The sequence below is a fragment of the Vombatus ursinus genome, unplaced genomic scaffold (assembly GCF_900497805.2).
Source record: "Vombatus ursinus unplaced genomic scaffold, bare-nosed wombat genome assembly UNPS02010822.1, whole genome shotgun sequence".
NCBI lineage: Eukaryota > Metazoa > Chordata > Mammalia > Diprotodontia > Vombatidae > Vombatus > Vombatus ursinus.
In genome coordinates this window covers 4,910,543-4,932,321 of record NW_020950600.1, presented here as the reverse complement: position 1 = coordinate 4,932,321, position 21,779 = coordinate 4,910,543, and the positions used below count along the sequence as shown (strand labels likewise).

The following is a 21,779-nucleotide window of genomic DNA, read 5'->3' as shown; positions in this document are numbered from 1 at the left end:
AGGGACCTGAAAGCATTTTCCCACCTGTCCCTGGGCCACGCCTTCTTCCTCCGCTGCAGGTCAGCGGCCTCCAGAGAGCCTGTGCACATGCAGCATCACTGCTGCCCATCTGTGCAGCTGGGCGCCCCTGGTTTCTGTTCACTCATTATAAATTAGGTGTGAACTAATGTTGCTGCCCAGGAAGCAGAAGGGCATAGGGAGCTGCTTTCTTCTAAAGGGACTCCTAGCCCATGAATTCCATGAGGACAGGGCTGGCTCTCGGCCATCTCTGCATCTCTAGCCTTGCCCGTCCCCCAGGAGCAAGTGCCTCAACTCCCTGAGTCTCACCCTCTCGTTTGGGTAGAGAAGGAAACTCAGGTTCTGAGTGGGGAACCACAGACCATAGAGGCAGTGGCAGGATTGAGGGTCAGGCAGGCCATTGGACTGCAGACACTGGGCCACACTGGCTCGAGGGTTCTGAGAACAGCTGCGATGCCCCATTGGGCAGCTGACCCTGTGTCCTGGCCTGGCCTGCCTGCAGGTGCCAGCTTGAGTCTGGCACTAAGGCAGCGTGTGCCAGGAATAGTTACCTGCTTGGTTTTCTTAGACTCTGAAGCATAACAAACATTTGTTTTCTGTGTGTGTGTGTGTGTGCGTGCGTGCGTGCGTGTGTGTGTGTGTCTGTCTGTCTGTCTCTCTCTCTCTCTCTCTCTCTCAGCATCAGCATCACTACCTCTTGTTACCCTCTCCCCTCCATCTGTTTCCGGGACCCTGTGAGTGACTGGTTTGAGAGCCTGGCAGAGTGTCTGCATTGGAACGTCCGGAAAAAGCAGAACCACTTCACTGAGGAGGACGAGGAGTTCTAGGCAGCGGACAGTGCTCCGTGAGGTCCCCAGCTCCTGGGCGGAACTGTGTGCGAATCCTTTCAATGTGTTCTTTTACCTTAACCCCCCAGCCCCTAGAACTCGACCAATTTGTGTGTGTCTGTGTCTGTAAATATATATATAGAATATATATATATTTTTGAATACGGTGATGTACCTCATATCAGTTGTCTGATCTGCTGATGACCAGATATCATGTTATTTCCTATCCACTGGCCAAAGGGAAGAGTTTAAAATTTGTCTTTTTTTGTCAACCAAATTAACTTTGTTTAATGTTTTGAATTCAGTTTCCTTTTGTGTTTTATAAATAAGCAAAATTAAAAATGAGTCGGCATTTCTAAATGATATCAACAATCCACATGCTCATTTGTAGTTTCAAATTCAAAGTGATTTTTTATACCAACATTTAAAATGACATTACGATAGTCTACATAACTTCATATTTGTAATTCCACGTGTATGGAAATTTCGTAGATCAGTCTATTTAAAATTCAGAGGGGATATGTATGACTTAATCTGTCCTTTGGATTATAAAAAAAAAACTGTTCTTTGATGTTTTGAATAAATGTATCACAGCCAAATGTCTTCCTTCAGCAGATGAGTCTAAAATCCTTTCCCCCTTTGTACATTTAATTTATCTTTATTTTTCCTAAGACTATCAGGGGAAATGCTTCTGCAAAGATCAAAATTAAAAGGACGTTTTTGATAGTCATTTGGAAAGATTGTGACTTGTTTTTGTTTGAAGTTCCTTGAACAGGGTGGGCTCTTTCCACCGCTCCCCTCTGAGTCAGTAGCAGCCTTGACTTCCCTTTGGGCCCATGGCTCCGGGTGCTGGCGCTCACCCCAGAGCCCTTTTCTTTTCCTTCCCAACTTACACTCTAGTTTAAAAAAATAAAAAGGCAACCAGAACCTAAACACAGCTCAGACCCACAGGCCAAGGCAGCTGTGCCCCTTGCCTCAGCACTCCGGCTAGCTGGCTGCCTGAGGCCTCCCCGATAAGTTCTTAGCTCCCTCGTCCCCCCATCCTCCTCCCCCAAAGCAGCAGGAAGGGATAGATAGCATCGCCTTGGGAGGCTGATCAGACACTGCCCACATTCCTCACCTAGCAACCATGGTGCCTTCAGCACACACGAAGAGATTTTACATCTATATGTACTTTTTAAAGATTCTGCTCAGCTTGTAAAATGCTTCTTTCTGTATATATCTCATGAAGATTCAGAAACAGGGGCTGTGCTGAAAACATTTGTACTAACACAAAGCCCGATCGAGCCGTGCACAGCTGCAGCTGCGTGTGGCACGTGTGGCCTGCAGGGCCAGAAACAGCAGAGCTGACAGCAGGCAGCGGGGAGAGGCATCGGGTCACCGCAGCACTCCCCACGGTGGCAGCTCGTCTGGGCTCTGGGATCAGGTCACTGTTGCACGTCACCAATGAAATGAATTCGATTGGAATGGTTCCTGTCACCGAGGCGGGATGGGGGAGGGGCCGAACAAGATTCTCCCGACCTGGCCTGCCCTGGGCCTGTCCTTGTGTTGCCTGCCCCCTCATCCTGGTGTCTACTTTGTCAATCAAGATGGGAGAGCTTTGCAAAAACCAAGCTCTCAAACGAAACCATGTAGAATCGACTTGGAAACTATGTCTGTGGATGTCAATTAACCATCTGTTTGTACAGCTTTTGTGAGTTGTTTGCAGTGCATTATAGTTTGAGTAAGCAAGATCCATCAGCCTTGGGTCTGAATGTGCTAGGATGCCTTTTTCGCCTCATTTTTCCCATGTAAGTACAATGTAGCTTCTCTCTCCATGCTTCGCGTTTCCAGGAGGAATTAATTTATGAGATGACTGTTTCCTTTCTGATTATTTTCTTTGTATTTTTTTCCATTGAAATGCGGTCAGTAAGAACAGGAATCAGCAAAAGCCATTTACTTTGATATGTATGGATGATCCAGCCAGGAAGGCTGATTAAAGAGTTGGGTCAGGCACACCCCGTGGGAAAACACCCAGAGACTGGTCCTTCCCGGACCTTCAGGTTTGTGCTCTGGTGTGACCTTTGAGAGCGCGATGCGTTATCTGTGCCGAGATGTATATATGTATTTTCATCTTTTGAACCCAAGGACTTGATATGATCCAGTGCATGCATATGCAAGGCTTCCTTCAAAGTTCTCTTCCTCACGAGCTGCCCTGGCTCTTCTCAGCTTGTGAGAAGACTCTGTGAAGGGGGCTGATTGGCAGTGCAGTCTTCTTAGAAACAAAACAGCTTGAAACAAAGTGGTGAAACTTCCCTTTGCAGAAAGCCAAATATTTACCGTGTTGTCCGCCCCGACTGGAGGTAGGAAAGGCGGCCTGGCATTGGTGCTTTGAGAGTCTCCCTGGCGGGCGGTACACGTGTGTGGGGTTGCGATGGGTCACAAGATGTCCTCGACATCCCTGATTGACTTGTCCTTCCCGTGAGATAACTTAGACTAAGCTTTTCAAGTGCTGACCAACTCCAAAAGCAACAGGACACAGTATGATTTTAGTGTGCTTTGAGTCTCTCAAGAAGATTCCTAATGTTTCATACTGTTAATACTTTGGAAATTTATTATTGTTGAAAGCATATATTACTATTTTCACATCCTTTCAATAAACTCTTTTCTTATGAAACAAAATGGGTGGTTCATCAGTTGTTCCTAAGTGCTAACTCCCCGGGCGCCCAGCAGTGTCTCTGTGAAGGAACGCCCATGGCACCGTGGCCTTGGGCACTGACTGCACCGGCCTGGCAGGGCCAGGAGTCAGCTCTCGGGCACTGGGGATGAGAGCAGAAAACCAAGGCTCGAGGGTGCTTCGGGGATCACGCCTGCTTAGGAGGATGCAGAAGAAAGCCGGGAGAGTTCCCTTTGTGGGTGTCTTTTAAAGTAGACCTTTTAAAAAAGGCATAGTCCTAGGGGAGGATAACAACCCTTGTACTCTGGGAATGGAACCCAGAAAGATGAGCCCTTCAGAGCCGCTAACATTCTGAGCAGGGACGCCACTGCGGAGTCATTGACCCTGGGAGGGCATGAGACGTTAGGGCAGCTGGACACCAGCCCCAGGCCTCACGTGGCTTGAGTCCTGATACCACCAAGAGGGCGGGCAGGCAGTAGGGTGAGAATGAGTGAGGTTCCTGCCTCCAGGGCCACTTGCAGGGTGAGCCCCAGCTCTGCTGCAGGAGTCGCAGAGATCCGTCAGTCTTGACTCGCTTCTTTGGGGAAAAGAAGTAACATGGATATCTTAAGGTTTCTAAATCACTTTTGGAATTGCAGCCCAGTGGAAGCAAGTTGGCTAGTAAGGTCCAAATTGATCTGTTCTGCCTCATTTGTGGCTGTGTTCTCCCTCGAACTGCTAGACATCCAGGAACGCTGGATTGTATAGGGTTGAACAGGACAAGACTGCTTTGTTTAGCCCTACTACACGCCAGGCCCTGAGCTGAGCATTGCGGATAGAGGCCACCAGTGGAAAGGCTCCTTCCTGCCTGGGAAAATGGAAGGGACCTCCCCCCAGCACCAAGGGACAGGAGAGCCCATTCTGAGGGCCAGCCCCACACACCCGCTCTCCTTCACTTCTTATGCTTTCTCCAAGAACTCACGTCTCCAGCACCCTGTGGGTGACATAAATCAGCCAACCTCATCCAGCTGGCCTTGGCCCTGTCATTTTCTACTCAGAAAACTTAAAACGATTGACAGTGTGCCCAGAAAAGGCCGTGGAAAGACTGACCCAGGACAGTGGAAGCCTGCCAAGGCCTCAGCTTGACCCTGGAGGGGAGGCTGAAGGGGAGGAAGGTCGATGCCCAGGCTGCCGAGCTAGACACCATTGCCAGGCAGATAACCAGGGCTAACAGATATCAAGAATCCCACACCAGGAAAATCCAAGGAGATCTCAACACAGGTAGTTTAGCCCTGAGGAGGAGGAGGAGCTCTGGGCTCCTCTCGCAATCTCTGGGATAAGAAAGTAGAAACAAAATGTTCCTCTTAGGCGGGGGAAGGGCCCAGATGGGTGACACTGGCCTGTCCATGGGGCAGCTGACAGAATATCCAAATGGGGTTCATGGCCCTGACCCACTGTGTGCACCGAGGCTCCTCCCACCCCCTTCCCCACCCCCTCTAAAGAGCCCCCAACACCACACCTGTGTGTTCTGCATACTTTATTGAAAAATACAAAGCCAGTAACCAAAGCTCCATTTGTTAAAATAATAAACTCTGTTTTTTTAGTATGAAAGATTTCTTGAAATTGAGGCAACAAGTATGAAAGAGGGTGGGGAATCTGTGACTGCCTTTCCTAGGGGCCCGTGGGCGCCCCGGCACCCCCAAGCCTTTCTGCTTTCCTTGGTGGCAGCTCTCCAGAAGCCCTGGGCCCGCAGGTCATGCAGGAGGGAAGCTGGGAACCCCCCCACCCCAGCCAGGGCCCCGGGCCGGGAGGAGCTAAGCTGAGGCCCGGCACCACCTCCGGCGCGGTGGAGGCCAGGGCTCCCGGAACCTGGGCAGCTGCTGGAGATGCTCACTGGCCCTGGCCCTGTGGGGGAGGGAGGGTCACAGCCTCAGCCTGCCGGGGCTGGGGCAAAGCCTGCACCCAGGCTCCTCCAAGGCATTTCTGGATGGGGTTTTGGCACAATGGACGTCACTGCCACATGCAGGGAGGATGGGGGGCTGGGGTCCGCGCTGATGAGTGATCATCCGAGGAGGGCTGCTGAGAATGAGCAGCAGAAGCGGGAGGGGAGGGCATCTGCCATGTCCTGATTCTAGACCTTGGGGAGGCCTTGGGGGAGCTCCCAGGCCCTGCGGGGCTGCTCAGGACTCAATCCTTCCATAGGAAGAAAACACTGGCAAGAGAGAGAACAGAGGTGTCGGTGGGGGACAGCGCAGACCGGCCAGCCACCAGCCGGCTCCCTCCCTGCCCTGGGCCCAGCAAACATGCAGATGGAGCCCTCCCGTCAGTGTCTGTCTGTTCTCTTCAGCCCCCTTCTGGGGCCCAGCCAAGTGACAAGCCAAGCACACAATGGACATTGAGAGGGCTGAGTGCAGAACCACTCACACCCCACCCAGGCCTCCTCAACTACAGATCTGGCCCCGGAATCCCTGGTCTAGTCTACAGGGCCGTCCTGCCACCAAGACCAAGGGGGAGGGGGAGCCTTTCATGGCTAATGGGACCCATTCACTGGAGGGATAAATGTGAGGCTGTACTGGGGGGGCAGGGGCGGGCCAGAGTGGGGACCCCAGCCCCAGAGAACAGCTGGAGTTCAGGAGATATTGCTGCAGACAATTCCAAAGCGGGGACCTAGAACAGTGGGTCAGGTTAGGATCTGGGACCAGAATGCAGATGCATTGGTTGGGGGAACTGACCCCCACAAAAATACACTGGGAGCCCATTCACAGAGGCAGTGTGGTATAGTGGACAAAGTCCTGGGCTGGCTGTCGGAGAAGCTGGCTTCAGAACATTCCTGCTGTGCGTCCTGGGAAAGTGTACAAGGCCCTGGGTTCAAGGCTGTGCTGTACCACTGAACAGACAGGTGACTCCCCCTCTGGGGGCTGAATTCAGTGGCCTCTCAGGGACTTTCTAACTCCAGAATCCTTCTCTGGCCTCGATTCCACACTATCTATAAAGTCTAGGGGGTGGGAATGGTGGGATGGTCCTGAGATTCTCTGCTTACTGAACTGCAAGCAGGAAGCAGAAAACTTTCTCCTGAAAGGCTCCAGGGCATTTTAGAATTTACCGGAGGTAGCAGAGAGAAGGGGATGGCTGCCAGGAGGAAGAGACAGAGATAGGAGAGCAGGCCAGACAGAGGAGGAGGGGACAGGGAGGTTCTACCTGACTGGCTCCAGCCTTATCTCCTGCCCTTGACTAGGCACCACCCACCCGACCCCTCCACACTCTGCTCCTTGGGCTGGGGTGAGGGGAGAGGAGGAGACAGAACCAGGGAAAAAAAGGTTTTCTGGGCTGCAGCAGAAGAGGCCCGGGTCAGCCCAAGGTCCAGATCAAACCAGACGATGCCCACGGGAGAGCAGCAAGAGGGGCACTCCTCCTGAGTTAGAGCGGAGTGAGCTTCCACCTTTGGCTGCCCGGCACGGGCACAGAGTGGGCACAGCTGCCCAGGCCTCAAGTATGAGGAAGGGTCTGGGCTTATGCCCCTGGGCTGACCCTCTGTGGCCTCCTATTGGGTTTGAAATCAAAGGACCTGGGCTTGAATCCCAGCTTGGCCATTAACTTCGATGGGACCCTGGGCATCTGTAGAATGGGTGGGGGGTCCTCTAAGGCCCAATGACAGGGCAAGGGTTTGGGGGCAGCAAGGGTCCACTCACTTCTCTCTCTCAGGCCCTGACCAAAGCTTCGATACACGTGGACCAGGGCCCAAAGCAAGACAGACTTGATGGCTACAGAGATGCAGGAGCCCACGATGGCCGCCGCCTCTCCGGTGTAGGAGCTGCCCTGGCCCCACGCTCTGCTTATCTGAAAAGACAAGCACATCTCGCTTAGCACCTCGGGTTGGGGCCCCCTCCCCTTGCTTCCTCGGGAGTAGCCGTGCCCATCCCAGGCCTGCCTTGACGCCCCACCAACCCCAACCGACAGATCCCCCATCACAGCCATGCCACGCGCCACTCCCCAGCTCTGGTCCGGCCCCCAGAGCCTACCGCAGCAGGGGCGGCCAGGGAGGGAGGGGACTGCCCTTGGACCAGCATGACCTGGCTTTAGGATGGCCACATCTGCTTCCCAGGAAACCCCAGGTGGGCTTCAGGAAATGCTGGGGTCGGGCCAGGGAACGAGGCTGGGCATGTGTGAGCACCCACATGCACGCACACACATACACACACACGTGCACACACACATGCACACACACACACACGCACACATGTGGCTGGGTTGTACTCAGGACTCAGCTCTTCCCTTCTTACTGAGGGCCAGATGTTTCCCCCCAACACCCGCACGTCCCCTTCTGACCTCCAGCCCCGGCCACACCATTCAATAATCCAACCAATGTGTTTTAAGACACGCCAAGACACAAAACGAACCAGCCCCTTCCTTCAAGGAGCTTCTGAAGAGGAAAAGCTCGCTCTCTCTTTCCTCAGTAACCTCTAGAAATCCTCTCTAAATGGGCTGGTCTCTCTTCTTTTGGTCAATATTTTATTACTGAGAACTCAGACCAGCTCACTCCCTGTGTGACCTTGAACAAGCACCCACTTCTCTGAGACTCAGTCTCCTCATCTGTAAAATGGGAGGGTGGGACTAGCGGGGACAGGAGAGGGAAGGGGCCTGTGGCCCATGGGGCAGCCCCTCCAGTGACTTGTGCTCCTGGGGATCTACCTGGGGCCGGAGCCGGGAGGTGTCAGAGACAGGCCTGGAACACAGGCCTACCAGGCCCCGGGGCGGGCTCTCCCCCGCTACTCCACCCTGACCTCCAATCAACCTTTCTTAGGAATGACCCACCTGCCTCACACTTTTCTCCCTCTGTGTCTAGAGGCAGCAAGGCAATAGAGTACACAGCACTAGAGGGGTGTCAGGAAGACCCACGATCAAATCCTGCTGCAGGCACACGTTAGCCCTGTGACCTTGGGCAAGTCAGTTAGCCTGGCTCATCCTCAGTTTCCTCAAAAGTGAAATGGGAATAATAATAGCGCCGGCCATCCGGGGTTTGTAAGGCTCAGATGACACCCCCAATGGAACGCACTCTGCAAGCCTAACGGTTGCTATATCAGTGCTGGCTATAATCACTCACAGCTAATTCTCTGAGGAGGCTCCAGCGACCGATCTGCAGCCCCCTCTCTGTGGCACCACGCTCTGTAGCCACGCCAGACTCGGCGTGGTCTGGGCCGTGGATTCTCGCCAGCTCTGTTGTTCACTCCAAGGCCCCAGTCCCACACGGAAGCTTCCTTCCCTTCCCAATGTTCCCAGAGTCCTCGGTCTGACTCTCCTTTGCCATCCTTCCCCCGATGCCCCTCTGCCCTGTGGCCGTGCCCACATCGTCCCACCCTAGGGCCTCGAGCAGAGCGGGCTCTTAATGTTCAAGTGAACTGAATCCATTTCTCACCGAGACAGAGAAATGACTGCAGCAGTGCTGCAGCCAGAGCTGATGGGGTCAGCCCCGACGGTCACCCAGGCCAAAGCTCTGGCTCCAGCTGCTGCCTCTCCCAACGGAAGAAACAAGACCCGCACGCAGGCCGAAGGTTACTGGAGCGTGAGGTTGGACTGGCGCTCGGCCAGCCTCAGGGCCGGTCCACCGGTGGCTGTGAGCAGCCTTTCCGTCAGGCCTTTGCTCCCAGGAAGTAGGTGGGGTCTCAGCTGAGCCGCTGGCCTGTTCCTTCCTGGCTCTCTCCCTCTCTCTCTCCTTAATGAATCAATACATCCTGACCTTGATTTGCACACTCCCTGAAGAGGAAGCTTGCTGCCCTCTCAGGGACCTGGAACTCCCCTCTTCTCAACCTGCACCTGGCCGCCCTCCGCCCCCGCTACCTAAGCCAAGCTAGATGCTTGGAGAAGGGCGAACGCAGGGCAGGAGACAGAGCTGCCCAAGCATCTCCTTCCTGCCTGGGGCAGCCCCTGTCAGGCCGGAACTGAAAAGTGGAACACGCAAAGCTAGGGAGATTGAAGCCCCAGGCCCCCGCTACATCTTCTGCCCCCAGCCTTGCCCCTGCTGGCTGGTTCATCACCAGGAAAACTAAAACCGTCATCAGCCACGTTAATCACAAAAACAATAAACCCAAAAGATATCCATAGATGCTGAAAAGGCTTTTGATAAAATCCAATTCCTATTTCTGTCTGAAAAAACAACCAGAAAGCATAGGAATAAACGGACTTTTCCTTAACACAGTACACGTCTCTAATACCAACAAGCAAATATCACGTGTAATGAAGAAAAGCGAGAAGCCTTTCCACTAAGAGCAGGAGCAAAGCAAGGTCGCCCACCGCCGGCCGTGTCTGTTACGCACCTGCTCTGTGACCAGCCCTGTGTGAAGGAGCAAGCGCTGGCTTGCTCCATACTATTTAATGGTGACCACAGTCCTTGAAACGCTGAAAGACTGAGGGACCATGAAGTGAGGCCAGGGAAAAGCAAAACCGCTGAGGTGAGTCAGGGATATCATGGTCTACCTGGAAAACCCTCACGAGTCCGCTGAAAATCCACGGAAGCAATTCAGAACTTCCAGGAATTAATCACACCACACAAGATCCACCCGTGTGGATCGATGGCTTCCTGTCTAGTGATGACCAAAACCGGCAGGAGGGGCTGGAGATCCCGTTCAAGGGGACCAGGGCACCGGCAGACATCGGGTGTGTTTACCGGGACACCCCGAGGACCCGTGGGGGCTCCCCGAGGCAGCGTCCCTGGCACCTGGCACCATTCTCCCCTGCCAGGGTACATGCCCTTCACCCTCGCCCTCTCCTGGAGAGTCCCAGGTCCGCAAAGGGTCATTGAGACCCTGCAACAGGGAGGACACGTCTCTCGGCCACGGCCAGCTCCAGCCGAGACGATGGCTCTTCTCCAGTCTGGCTAATGGAGACAGAGGAGAGAGCAAGGCCGCAACTCAGTCCCTCCTAGGGTAGGGGGGTCCCCTTGTCTGCTGGCGGCTCCCCTGAGATGGCCAAGCTAAGCTGGTGGAAGCCATGTCGGTCTGACCCGGCCCTGGCCCGAGGGACAGTGAGGCAAAGATCCCCCGGCTCCTCGCAGCTCGGGGGCCCTGGCCGACTTGGCCGCAGAAAGGCCCCCAAGCGGGGCCATGAGAAGACAGCGCCACGGAGCACTTCAGGCGCCAGGCTGCCCTCCAAGGACACCTGGACGACTTTGGTCTGGAGGGGGCTCCTCCCCCTGCCCGCAGCCCCCTCACCGTGTAGAGGAGATAGAAGAGGTAAGCCACTTCAGGGACGTTCTGTACCAGGAAAATCCAGACCAGGGCCTTCAGCTCCCTCAGAATCTGCAAAGAAAAGGATGTCCCTTTGAGATCGCCTGGGACGGTGAAGGCCTCCCCTCCACCCAGGGTCAGGCAGTGGCGCTGACGGCGCTCCATCCACCAAGACACACATCAGCCGCCACCCTGACCCGCGGCACGGACCAGGAAGGACAGCTGGCTCCGGGGTCAGAGAACCTGGCTGCAAAGGACTAGCTGTGCGACTGGGTGAGCAGCCATTTCTGTGTGGGCCTCAGTTTCTTCTTCTATAAAATGGGGTTTTAACTTATTATGGAAGGAAGAAAGGATCTTGGGAGGTTCCACTTTCTGCTTGACCGCTAACTCCAGGAGACCCTTCTTGGGGAAACTGCAGCGGCGGCAGTCCAGAGGACTCAGGCACATCCTAGCTGTGTGAATCTGGCCAAGTCCTTCCACCTCCCATGAGCCTTGGCTTCCTCCTCTGGAAAATGGGGATAAGACCGTGTCTAGGGCTTGCCTCACAGCGTTGTCTTGAGGCTCAAACGGCAGGATGTAGCTCATTGCTGCTATTATTATGATCACAGCACGTCACCCTTTGGGGCCTTGGTTTCCCCACTTGTAAAAAGGGGGAGGATGACCTCCTAGCTGGTCAGCAGGGACAACCCAGGCCTGGGCCCTGCTCTGTTCCAAGCCCCTCCGAGTTCAGCTTTGACTTTCCAGCTCCTGCTGAGAGGCACCATCTACCGATGTCCCAGCTCCACACAGAAACCGCCGGGGCCGGGACCCTTCAGAAGAGGAAGGCCTCTTGTGCCGGCCTCCAGCCCTGCTGGGGAGGGGATAGCAGATCCTCCTTCTGCTCCTGCAGGTGCTGAGCCCACCTCCCACACAGGCGCTGCCCTGGGGTAATGGGGGCCAGTACAAGAGTGTGTTCTGTCCACAGGCCCAACCCTAACACTAAATTCATCTCAGCACAGTCACTGTGGCCAGAGATGCAGGGAGTCTAGAAGGCAGTTTTGCCCAGGAACTGCCCTTGGCCTTCAGAAGACCCTCTGGGGTTATGTTAAAGGCCTCACAGATCCCCGGGCCAGACAGAACAGAACGGCTAAGGCCTGGGAGGGACACAGCGAGGGCCTAGTAATGGGTCGGCCAAAGGCACGGATAAATGAGGGGGAGCAATGGTCATGCTGACTCATGAGGATAGCACCCACAGGAGCCAAGCCCATGGGCTCCCCTAAAGAGCCTTGCAGATGTCCTTGAGGGGCCTCAGCTCCCCTCAGCTTAGGATCGAGCCCATCCTGTTTGGAGCCCTTGGGAGAATCACAGGATTTTTCCCCAGGGGCTTAGAAAAAATGAAAGGGCCAGTCTGAAAGCTGAGATGTCCCAGAGGGTCTGGGATGCTCTCTGACCTCCGGCCTGAGGGTCCAAAGAAGCCTGCCCTGCTGTCCTCCTCCACAGCTGGGGCTGGCCAGTCCATAGGAAGGAACTCAGGGGACAAGGTGACCTTTCTACACAAAGGTCACTTTCCTCCTGGTTCTCCCCATCATGCCCACCCAATGTTTCCATTCTCAATCTTAACTGGCAGTCACCTCGGGCTCTGTCCATCACAAATCAGGGGAGGGCTGCATGGTAAGCCAGAGGGGGACTCTCTCCCCTCCAGAGCTTGGCCTGATTCCCAGGGTCACGGCTTCTCCGAGGACAGGGGCACTTTTTCAGGTAGAGAGGACCTCAACCCAGAGTCTCGGGATCCGAGTTCAAATCGCCTGTGTGATGTGGGTCTCAGTTTTCTCTTCTCTAAAAGAAGGATGTTGGACCAAGTGACATCAAGGGTCCCTTAGATCAGAAGGGAGGATAGGAACGCTGCCACCCTGGATGCAGCCACGCATCACTGCCAGCGGACCCGTGAGGAGCACCCCAGGCCCCGGAAGGAGATGACTCCTTCCTTGATGTGGGGAGGCAGGGAGGCCATTGTGCTGGCCGCGCCCATCCTTTGCGAGCTAGGGGCACTCCCAGAGCTGCAGGGAGCCTCCCACAAAACCAGGCACACCCATGACCTCATCTGGGTATCTGGGGTCAGAAGAATTTGAAGAATTTGGGGAGGGAGCTGGGCTCTGGGCGGGGCTGGAAGTGGGACAGCTAAGCAAGAGGGGGAGTCTGAATTATATTTCAAGATCACTGGTTTCCTCTCTACTTCTATGGGCCTTCTTTTGTACATTTAAAAACATGATTCTGAGAAGGCCTTTCACTAGACTGCCCCGGGGGACTGGCTGACACAGAAAAAGGGAAGAGCAGGCCCTGCTCTACCGGGGGAGGGGCCAGGAAACCCTGGGGCTCTGTGCTGGCCCAGAGCCAAGCCCAAGTTAGAGCAGGACTGTCCAGGAGGTGCATCCAGCCTCCGCCTCCCACAGTGAGGGAGAGAGCCTCCCCTCCCACAAAATGCCCATCTCTGAATGCACTTGCACTAATGAGAGAGGAAGCACAGGGCACTGGATGGAGAGTCAGGGGTACTGGGTTCAAATCCTGACTCTGCTCCTCACTCTCTGGGGGGACTTGGGAAGTCATTCCCCGACTCTCAGTTTTCTCACCTCTAAAGTGAGGAGGAAGGGGATAGAGACTGAACAACGGTGCTGGAGAAGGGGGAGCTGGCCCACACCTTCACACACACTCTCGTCCCAGCTTCTTTTACTCAATTCTGGGGGGTCACAAGGGGGGCTTCAGCTCTGGGCAGACTATGGAGGGGACCTGAGGCTGACAGTGGCATTCCCAGCTGGCAAGCCAGCTCGGACCCGGGCTGTACACACAGCACGGGTCTATCTCTGGTGCCCAACCCTGTCTGAAGCCTGCAGGGGAACAGGCCAGGCGGGCAGCCCAGAGTAAGGGGAGCCTAGAGTTCTGCTGCTCTGGCCAATAGAGGCAGGGTCCGGCGGCAGCCAGGCCCAGGTCAGGCACTGGGGCAGCAAGCAGACTTTGCCCCGGACTGGACCACTGTGGGAACACCGAAAGCTCACAGGTACCCAGCCCGGACTGTCTGCGATCCTGAAACTACACAACACTCAAAACCTTAAGAAAACAACAGAAGGACCCAAAAGGACTCCCCGGCTGAGCCCAGCCCCTACATAAAGTCCAAAGCCAAGGGGAAGGCTAGAAGAATGAGCAAACAAAAAAGAAACCCACTATAAAGAGCCATGATGAGGAGGAGGAAGCTGAAGACACACACCCAGAAGAAGAGGGCTCTAAAAGATCTACAAGCAAAGCCTTGAAGAAAAACACACCTTGGGCACAAGTCTAATGAGAATTCCTGGAAAGATGGAGCAAAAGTTAGAAAAAGAAAAAAAAGATTTTTAAAAAATAAATGAGTGGGCTAGAGAAACAAAACAGAAAGAAACAAGCACTATGGAAGAAAGATTTGGAAAGAGAATTAATAGCTTTTAACAAGAGTTAAAAAAACTTACTGAAGAAAACAACTCCCTGAAAATCTAAACAAAAGCTCAATAAGACAACAAGAAAAGTTAAAACTAAGTCAAAAGAGGGGCAGCTAGGTGGCAGAGTGGACAGAACACCAGCCCGGAGTCGGGAGGACCTGAGTTCAAATCTGACACTTCCTAGCTTTGTGACCCTGTGCAAGTCACTCAATCTGATTGCTTCAAAAAAAACCAAAACTCAACAAAACAAAAACAAAGCTCAAGTCAGAAGAGAAAGAGGAAGAGGAGGAGGAGAAAATTCAACAGCCTTTAAGAATCAGTGGATACCTGAACATCATGACGGAAAAAGGAGCCCTGACACCATATTACAAGAAATCTTAAAAGAAGGCTGCCCAGATCTCTGAGGACCAAAGGACAAAGTAGAAATAGAAAACCGTCTGAAACAAGCCCCCGGATGAAAACTCCCAGGAACCTTAGAGCCAAGATTCAGAGGTTCCAGGTCAAAGAAAAGAGAACCAGAAGCAGCCAGAAAGAAAGAATTCAGGTATCAAGGAGCCCGGACCACACACAATTTAGCAGCCAGTGCCATAAAGCAATGGAGAGCTTGGAATGCGATATCCCAGAAGGCAAAAGACCCAGGCTTTCAATCAAGAATAACTTACCGAGAAAAACTGAGTACAAACCTACGGGGAAAAATGGACCATTAATGAAACCGAGGACTTCCAAGTGTCCCTGAAACTGTCAGAGACAAATAGATACTGTGGAATACAAACACAGGAGTCAAGAGAAACAAAAAAAAGGTAAAGATGAGTGGGCAATCATTAGGAACTAAAGAGGGATAAATGGTTTATATTCTAACTCGTATCCCCTGACACGTATCATTTCAGAACTCTATAAGAAGTCACAGAAGGAGTCTCATTGGGGCAAAGGGCCTGGGAATGGTTCTGTCCCACTGGGTAAGTGGGCAGAGGAACACGGGGAGGAAGATGGGAGAAGAAGAATGGGGAAAATCATCTCACTTAATTGGGGCACACAAATACAAGCTTAGAACAAACAAGGAAGAAGAAGTAGGGGGAATGGGTGATACTTGAACCTCACTTTCATCTGAACTGGTCCAAGGAAAGAAAAATACACACATAACTGGGCACAGAAATACAGTTCACTCAACAGGTAAACAGGAGGAAAAGAAGAAAGCAGAATAAGAAGAAGGGTAGATTAAGGAGAGATTAGTTTTTCGCAAAACAAACAAAGAGGGGGCAGGAAAAAACAGAAGGAAAAACATAAAAGAATAGGATAGAGGGAAATAAATAATTAATAATCATAACTGTGACTCTGAATGGGAGGATCTCACCCATAAAGCGGAGAGGAGAGCAACATGGATTGGACGGCTGAGTCCAACAACACACTGCTGATAAAGAACACACTTCAGAAAGATGCACACAGAGTTGAAGTAAGGGGCTGAAGCAAAATCTATTATGCTTGCACTGAAGTAAAAAAGGTAGAGGTTACAATCAATATCTCAGACAAAGCAACTCCAAAAAGACTAAATTAAAAGAGATAAACAAGGAAACTACATTTTGCTGAAAGGCACCATAGACAATGACATATCAATACTAAACAAATGGCATAGCAACTAAATACTTAAAGGAAAAACTAAATGAGTCATAGGGAGAGACTGGCAATAAAACTATGGGGACTTCAATAAAAAATGGGGGGCCTCAATTTAGCCCCTCTCCACCTCAGACAAATCTAACCAAAAAATAAACAAAAAAAGTCAGGAACCCGAATTTTAGAATTTTAGAAAAGTTAGATATGATAGATCTCTGGAGATAATAGAAAGGAGTGTGTGTATGTGTGTGTGTGTGTGTGTGTGTGTATACACACACATATTTCTCAGCTGTGCATGGAACCTTCACAAAGACTGACCCTCACAAATGCAGAAAAGTGGAAATATTAAATACATCTTTTTATGGACCACAACATACTAAAATATATTCAATAAAGTGCCCCTTAAAATTAATAGGAGACTAAATATAACAATCCAAAAGAATGAGTGGATCAAAGAAACAAATCAGTGAAATAATAATTTCTTCAAAGATAATGACAATAATGAGACAATTTATCAAATTTTTTGGGAAAATGTATGTTTCTAAACACTTTCACCAATAAAAGAGCAGATTAATGAAGTGGGCATACAAGAAAAAAAAACCCTAGAAAAATCAACAAATTAAAAAACCCTAATTAAACAACAAATTGAAATCCTAAAAATCAAAGAAGAGATTAATAAAACAGCAAAAAACAACAGTAACAACAATGAATTAATAAAACTAGGAGCTGGGATTTTTTTGGGAAAAACAAGATATAAACCATTAACGAACATGATTTTTTTTAAAAAGCAGAAAACCAAATGACTAGTATAAAAATAAAAAAGATGAATTCCTAACCAATAAAGAAGTAAAAAAATGATCGGGAACTATTTTGTTCAAGTATATGCCAATTAAACAGACACTCTAAATGAAATGGAAGAATATTTACAAAAATATAAAATGCCCAGGTTGAAGAAACAAGAAATAGAGAATCTGAATAACTCAATCTCAGAAAAAGAAATTGAACAAGTCATAAATTGAATAACTCAATCTCAGAAAAAGAAATTGAACAAGTCATAAATTGAATAACTCAATCTCAGAAAAAGAAATTGAACTCCCAACAGAAAAAATACCCAGGGTCAGATGTGTTTATAAGTAATCACACATTTAAAAAATAATTCCAAACATTACATAAACTACTGGAAAGAAATAGGAAAAGAAAGGCTCCTACCAAATTACTTCTATGATACAAACAGAGCAGGTCTTGATACCTAAACCACAGTGAATGAAAACAGAGAAAAAAACTACAGGCCACTATGCCTAATGATATTGATACAAAAATGTTAAATAAAGTATTAAGAAGGAGACTATGGTAACACATCACAAAAATTACACTCCATGACCAATCTGGAGCTATTGCTCCAGGAATGCAAGGGAGGCTCAGGGTTAGAAAAACTATAATCATAAATGACTAAACTAATTAGAACAACAAAAATCATGTAATTATATCAATAGATGCAGAAAAGACCTTCGACATGATATAATCATTTCTGTTAAAAAATACTAGAAAGCATGAGAATAAATAAATTTTTTCCATGATATGATAAATAGCATTTATCTAAAACCAAATATGGGGATAAACTAGATGCCTTTCTAGTAAAATCAGGGTAAAGCAAGGATGTCCATTATCATAATTACTATTCAATATTGTGCTAGGATTGCTAGCTATAACAAGAAAAGAAAAAGAAATGGAAGGAATAATTAAAGGCAAAGAGGAAACAAAATTATTGCTTTTTGCAGATGGTATAAAAGTTTTCTTAAAGAACTTTAGAGAATCAACTAAAAAACTAATGAAATAACTAACAATTCCAGCAAAGTTGAAAAATACAAAATAAACCCACACAAATCATTAGCATTTTTGTATATTATCAACAAAATCTAGCAGGAAGAGATAGGAAGAGAAATTCCATTTAAAATGGCTACAGAAAGTATAAACTATTTGAGAGTCTACTTGCCAAGACACATACAGGAATTATATGAACACAATTACAAAACACTCTTTACACAAAGAAAGATCTAAGTAATTGGAGAAATATTAATTGCTCATGGGTGGGGCAAGCCAATAGGATAACCGTAATGATAGTACCTAAATTAATTTACTTATTCAGTGCCATGCCAATCAGTCAGGCAAACTCCCAAGGATTACTCCATAGAGCTAGAAAAAGATTACAACAAAATTCATCTGGAGGAGCAAAAGGTCAAGAGTCCCAAGGGAATGAATGAAAAGAAAAGTGGGAAGGAAGAGAGCCTAGGAGTGCCAGATCCTGAAACACGCTACAAAGCAGCAATCATCAAAAACAACTTGGTTAAGAAATAGAAAGGTGGGTCGGGGAACTATTCAAGCCCACAACATAAAGAAGCAAACAAGCACCGAAGCCTGGTGAAACCCAAAGATCCCACTTAATGGGGCAAGAACTCACTATTCAACAAAAGGTGCTGGGAAAACTGGAAAGCAGCCTGGCAGAAACTAGGCATAGACCAACACCTCATACCACATATCAACATAAGCTCCAAGGGGTGCATGACTTAGACAAAATGGGTGACATCATAAACAAATTAAAAGAACAAGAAAGACATTATCTTTCAGCTCTATGGTGTGGAAAAGAGGTAAGAGGCAAAATGGGAAAAAATCACAGAAGGGAAAATGGACAATTCGGATTACATAAAATTAAAAAGCTTTTGCACAAACAAAACTAATGCAGCTAAAATGGAAGAAAAACAGGAAACGGGGGGAAAATTTTTCAGCAAGCTTCTCTGATAAAGGTTTCATTGCTAAGTTTCATGTAGGAAAGTGATTAACATTTCTAAGAATAAGAGCCATTCCTAGAGTGATAAATGATGAAAGAATAGGAACAAGCAGTTTTAAGAGGAAGAAATTCAAGCTACTATATGAAAAAAAGTGTTCCAAATCAGTAATGATTAGAGAAATACAAATTAAAATTACTCTGAGGTTCTACCTTATACCCATCAGACTTGGAAATTTGATTTTTTTTAAAAAGGTAAAAATGGAAGGGCCTGTGGGGGTGGGGTGGGGAAGGTACCTCAATGCCTTATTGGTAGAGCTGTGAACTGGTCCAGACATTCCAGAAAGCTATTAAACTGTACATACTCGGGGCATCTAGGTGGCACAGTGGATAGAGCACTGGCCCTGAAGTCAGGAGGACCTGTGTTCAAATTCGGCCTCAGACCAAACACTTGACACTTACTAGCTGTGTGACCCTGGGCAAGTCACTTAACCCCAACTGCCTAAAAAAAAAAAAAAGGCAAAATTAAAAAATCAAAAATTAAACTGTACATACCCAGCGATAGTAGGACCCACATGTACAATGTGGTAGCAGAAAACTGGAATCTGAGCGGGCGCCCATCAACCAGGGAATGGCTGAACAAGTTGTGGGATATAAATATCACGGAAGACTATAGTGCTGAAAGAAATGACGAGGGGGATGGTTTCAAAGAAACGGGAAGACTTGCATGAACGGATGCAGAGTGAGGGAGCAGAACCAGGGCAACAGTTTATGCAGTAATGGCAACACCGTGACAAGTGACTCTAAAGACCGAGGCCCTGCAGTCAACACCGCGGCCACGCGCAGGGCCCTGCTCCTGACAGAGAGGGCAGAGGGCGCACTCTCAGAGGGCAGGCCAGCTCTCTTTATACACAGCCTGTGTGGGAGTTTGCTCTGTTCGATTATATATGTTTATAATGAGGGTTCTGTTTTTCTTGCTTTCTCAGTTGGGGGGAGGAGGTAGGAGGGAGAGAAGGAAAACTTTTCCTTTGGGGGAAAAAAAAGCCAGAGCTAAAAGCATCAGGCCTCACTGCTCTACAACAAGATCCACAGATATGGTGAACTGAGGCAGTGTGCTGCTGTGGATAGAGTCCTGGATTTGAAGCCAAGAAGTCCTGGGTTCAAATTCTGCCTCAGATACTGCCTAGCTGTGTGATCCTGGGCAAGTCACTTCACCTCTGTCTGCCTTAGTTTCCTCATCGATAAAATGAGGGGGTTGGACTTCATGGCCTCTCAGGACCCTTTCAGGTCTAGATCTATGATCTTATGATTCCACAAGCCAAGATTCACGCACATGCACACATCACAGGGGAGGAGGCACAAATGTGCGGAGAATGAGAGTCACACACGTGCCAGTCATGTAAATGTCTGGATGGACAGTAAGTGAGCTGTCTCATTCTAAGAGGCCCAGGCCATCTTCATCCCCTAGGAGAAGCAAGTGTCTAGAGGAGAACGTATGTGTGTGTGCGTGTGTGTGCATGTGTGTGTGTGTGTGCGTGTGTGTGAGAGTGTGTGTGAAAGAGAGACAGAGAGACAGAGACAGGGAGACAGAGAGAAGAGAAGAGAAGAGAAGAGACAGTGGGAGCTGAGGACCAGCCTGTCAGTCGCTCAATCTGCTCCTCAAGGTTTACGCCCCCAGTGCCTAACACAGTGCCCGGCTCAGAGGCCATACCTAATAAACGCTAGCTGATTGACTGATTAATCACATACTGGTTCTAGGCAGGGCAGAAGGGAAAGCGAGCCTGCCTCCCACGTGGTTCAGTGCCAAGAGGCTCATCCTCAGGGTGGCGGCTCTCAAACCCTGTCCACTGAGACACACAGAGGCTGCAGCTGGTATAGGTGGACAGTCCCAAGGCCCGCAGAGCCAGGGCATGGAGGCCAAGCCTCTTGCCTTACCACAAGAGGCAAAGGGGCTGGCCCGGGCACACAGTAAGTAACAGAGCGGGGTTACTTGAACCCTGGCCTTTGGCCTCCAATCCTGGCCTCTTGGAGGGAGCACCAGGAGCACCAAAATGGCAGGCCCTGGACAGTAACAGGGTGCTCAGACACTGCTGTGGCTTCTCCAGGCTCTATGCCAACGCCAGGGCTGGCGGGCTGCCTCCCCCCACCCCAAAGGGGCACACGAGGAAATGAGGGCAACAGAGGGGACTCCGGGCACGGGGGCGGGCGAGGCGGCGGCGCGACATCCAGTGAGGGGACGCGGAGGCGGGCCCGGCAGCTGCATACTCACGGCCAAGATGCCGATGGTCACCTTGAGGCCGGCCCAGAGGACGCCGATGATGAGGATGAGACTGTGCTGCAGCGAGGCGTACAGGCCCGACGTCAGGATCAGGACACACAGGCAGAGCTGCGGAGGGAGATGAGCAGAAGAAGGCTCAGGGCAAGGGCTGTTTGTTTTGCTATTTGTGCTGGAAAGAAAAATCCACATAAACCCACGGCGCTTGTCAGCGACCACCAGCCTGAAGACATCTTCCTCTGGCCTCGTGAACATGGTCCTGGCAGCTCCAGGGCCCCTCTCCCGTCTGGCTTCAGCCCTCCCAAGCCAGGACCTCCTGACGTTCATTCATTCTCCTTATTACTACCCTTCTGATGAAGAGTCCCAGGGCTGCCTAGCGGGGTACACCTGAGCGTGAGCTTTAAGCGGCAAGGGGCTCTGCCCCATGGGAAAGCAGCCTATGCTTGACGGCCGGCTACTGGAGCCTGCCGGGCCTTTCGGGCTCCCTCCAAGGCCCCAGAGCAACAACGAGGTTCGTTCATCCCAGACCTCAACCGTCAGGAGTCAGAAACAAGGTGGTCCCGTTTGTGGGCCAGCAAGGGAGCTCTTGGGACGGGTCGGCATCTGTATTAACCAATACTAAACATACCCCCTCTGGTGCGAGGGGGGAAGAAAGAGTGCACTTGTTACAGAAAGGGTCTGATAGCACCAGCGGCCCATGAGAGTGTGAGCGGCAGCCTGACCCCCTTTCCTGAATGGCCCCAGAAAAGTGAGCCATGGGAAATCCAAGATTCTCTCTGTTTGGAGCAGAGCCCAGTGGGAACATGGCGACATATCTCTCAGTACAAGGAAGCCTTGTTCTTTTACTGATGGCTGAGGGGAGGCTGAAGAGGGTATGTGTTATAGTCTTACACCAACTCTCCCAAAAAGGAAAGACGGAAGGGAGGAAGGGAGGAAGAGAGGGAGGGAGGGAGGAAGGGAGGGAGGGAGGG

General features: G+C 50.4%; 2 protein-coding genes across 5 annotated transcripts in view; one reads left to right on the top strand and one right to left on the bottom strand.

The window, feature by feature from the left end:
• The window catches only part of NADK (NAD kinase), a 59,903-nt gene extending 58,320 nt beyond the window's left edge, over positions 1-1,583 (top strand). For all 3 annotated transcript variants that reach the window (XM_027855291.1, XM_027855292.1, XM_027855293.1), the window contains one exon: positions 698-1,583. In XM_027855291.1, coding sequence (XP_027711092.1) covers positions 698-845 — 148 coding nt within the window. In that variant the 3' untranslated portion in view covers positions 846-1,583. The remainder of the gene's footprint in view (positions 1-697) is intronic.
• A 3,417-nt stretch (positions 1,584-5,000) lies between these two features.
• LOC114038168 overlaps positions 5,001-21,779 on the bottom strand; it is a 36,818-nt gene continuing 20,039 nt past the window's right edge. For both annotated transcript variants that reach the window (XM_027855337.1, XM_027855336.1), the window contains 4 exons: positions 20,803-20,919; positions 10,686-10,772; positions 7,170-7,317; positions 5,001-5,692 (listed from right to left, as the gene is read on the bottom strand). In XM_027855337.1, coding sequence (XP_027711138.1) covers positions 5,661-5,692; positions 7,170-7,317; positions 10,686-10,772; positions 20,803-20,919 — 384 coding nt within the window. In that variant the 3' untranslated portion in view covers positions 5,001-5,660. The remainder of the gene's footprint in view (positions 5,693-7,169; positions 7,318-10,685; positions 10,773-20,802; positions 20,920-21,779) is intronic.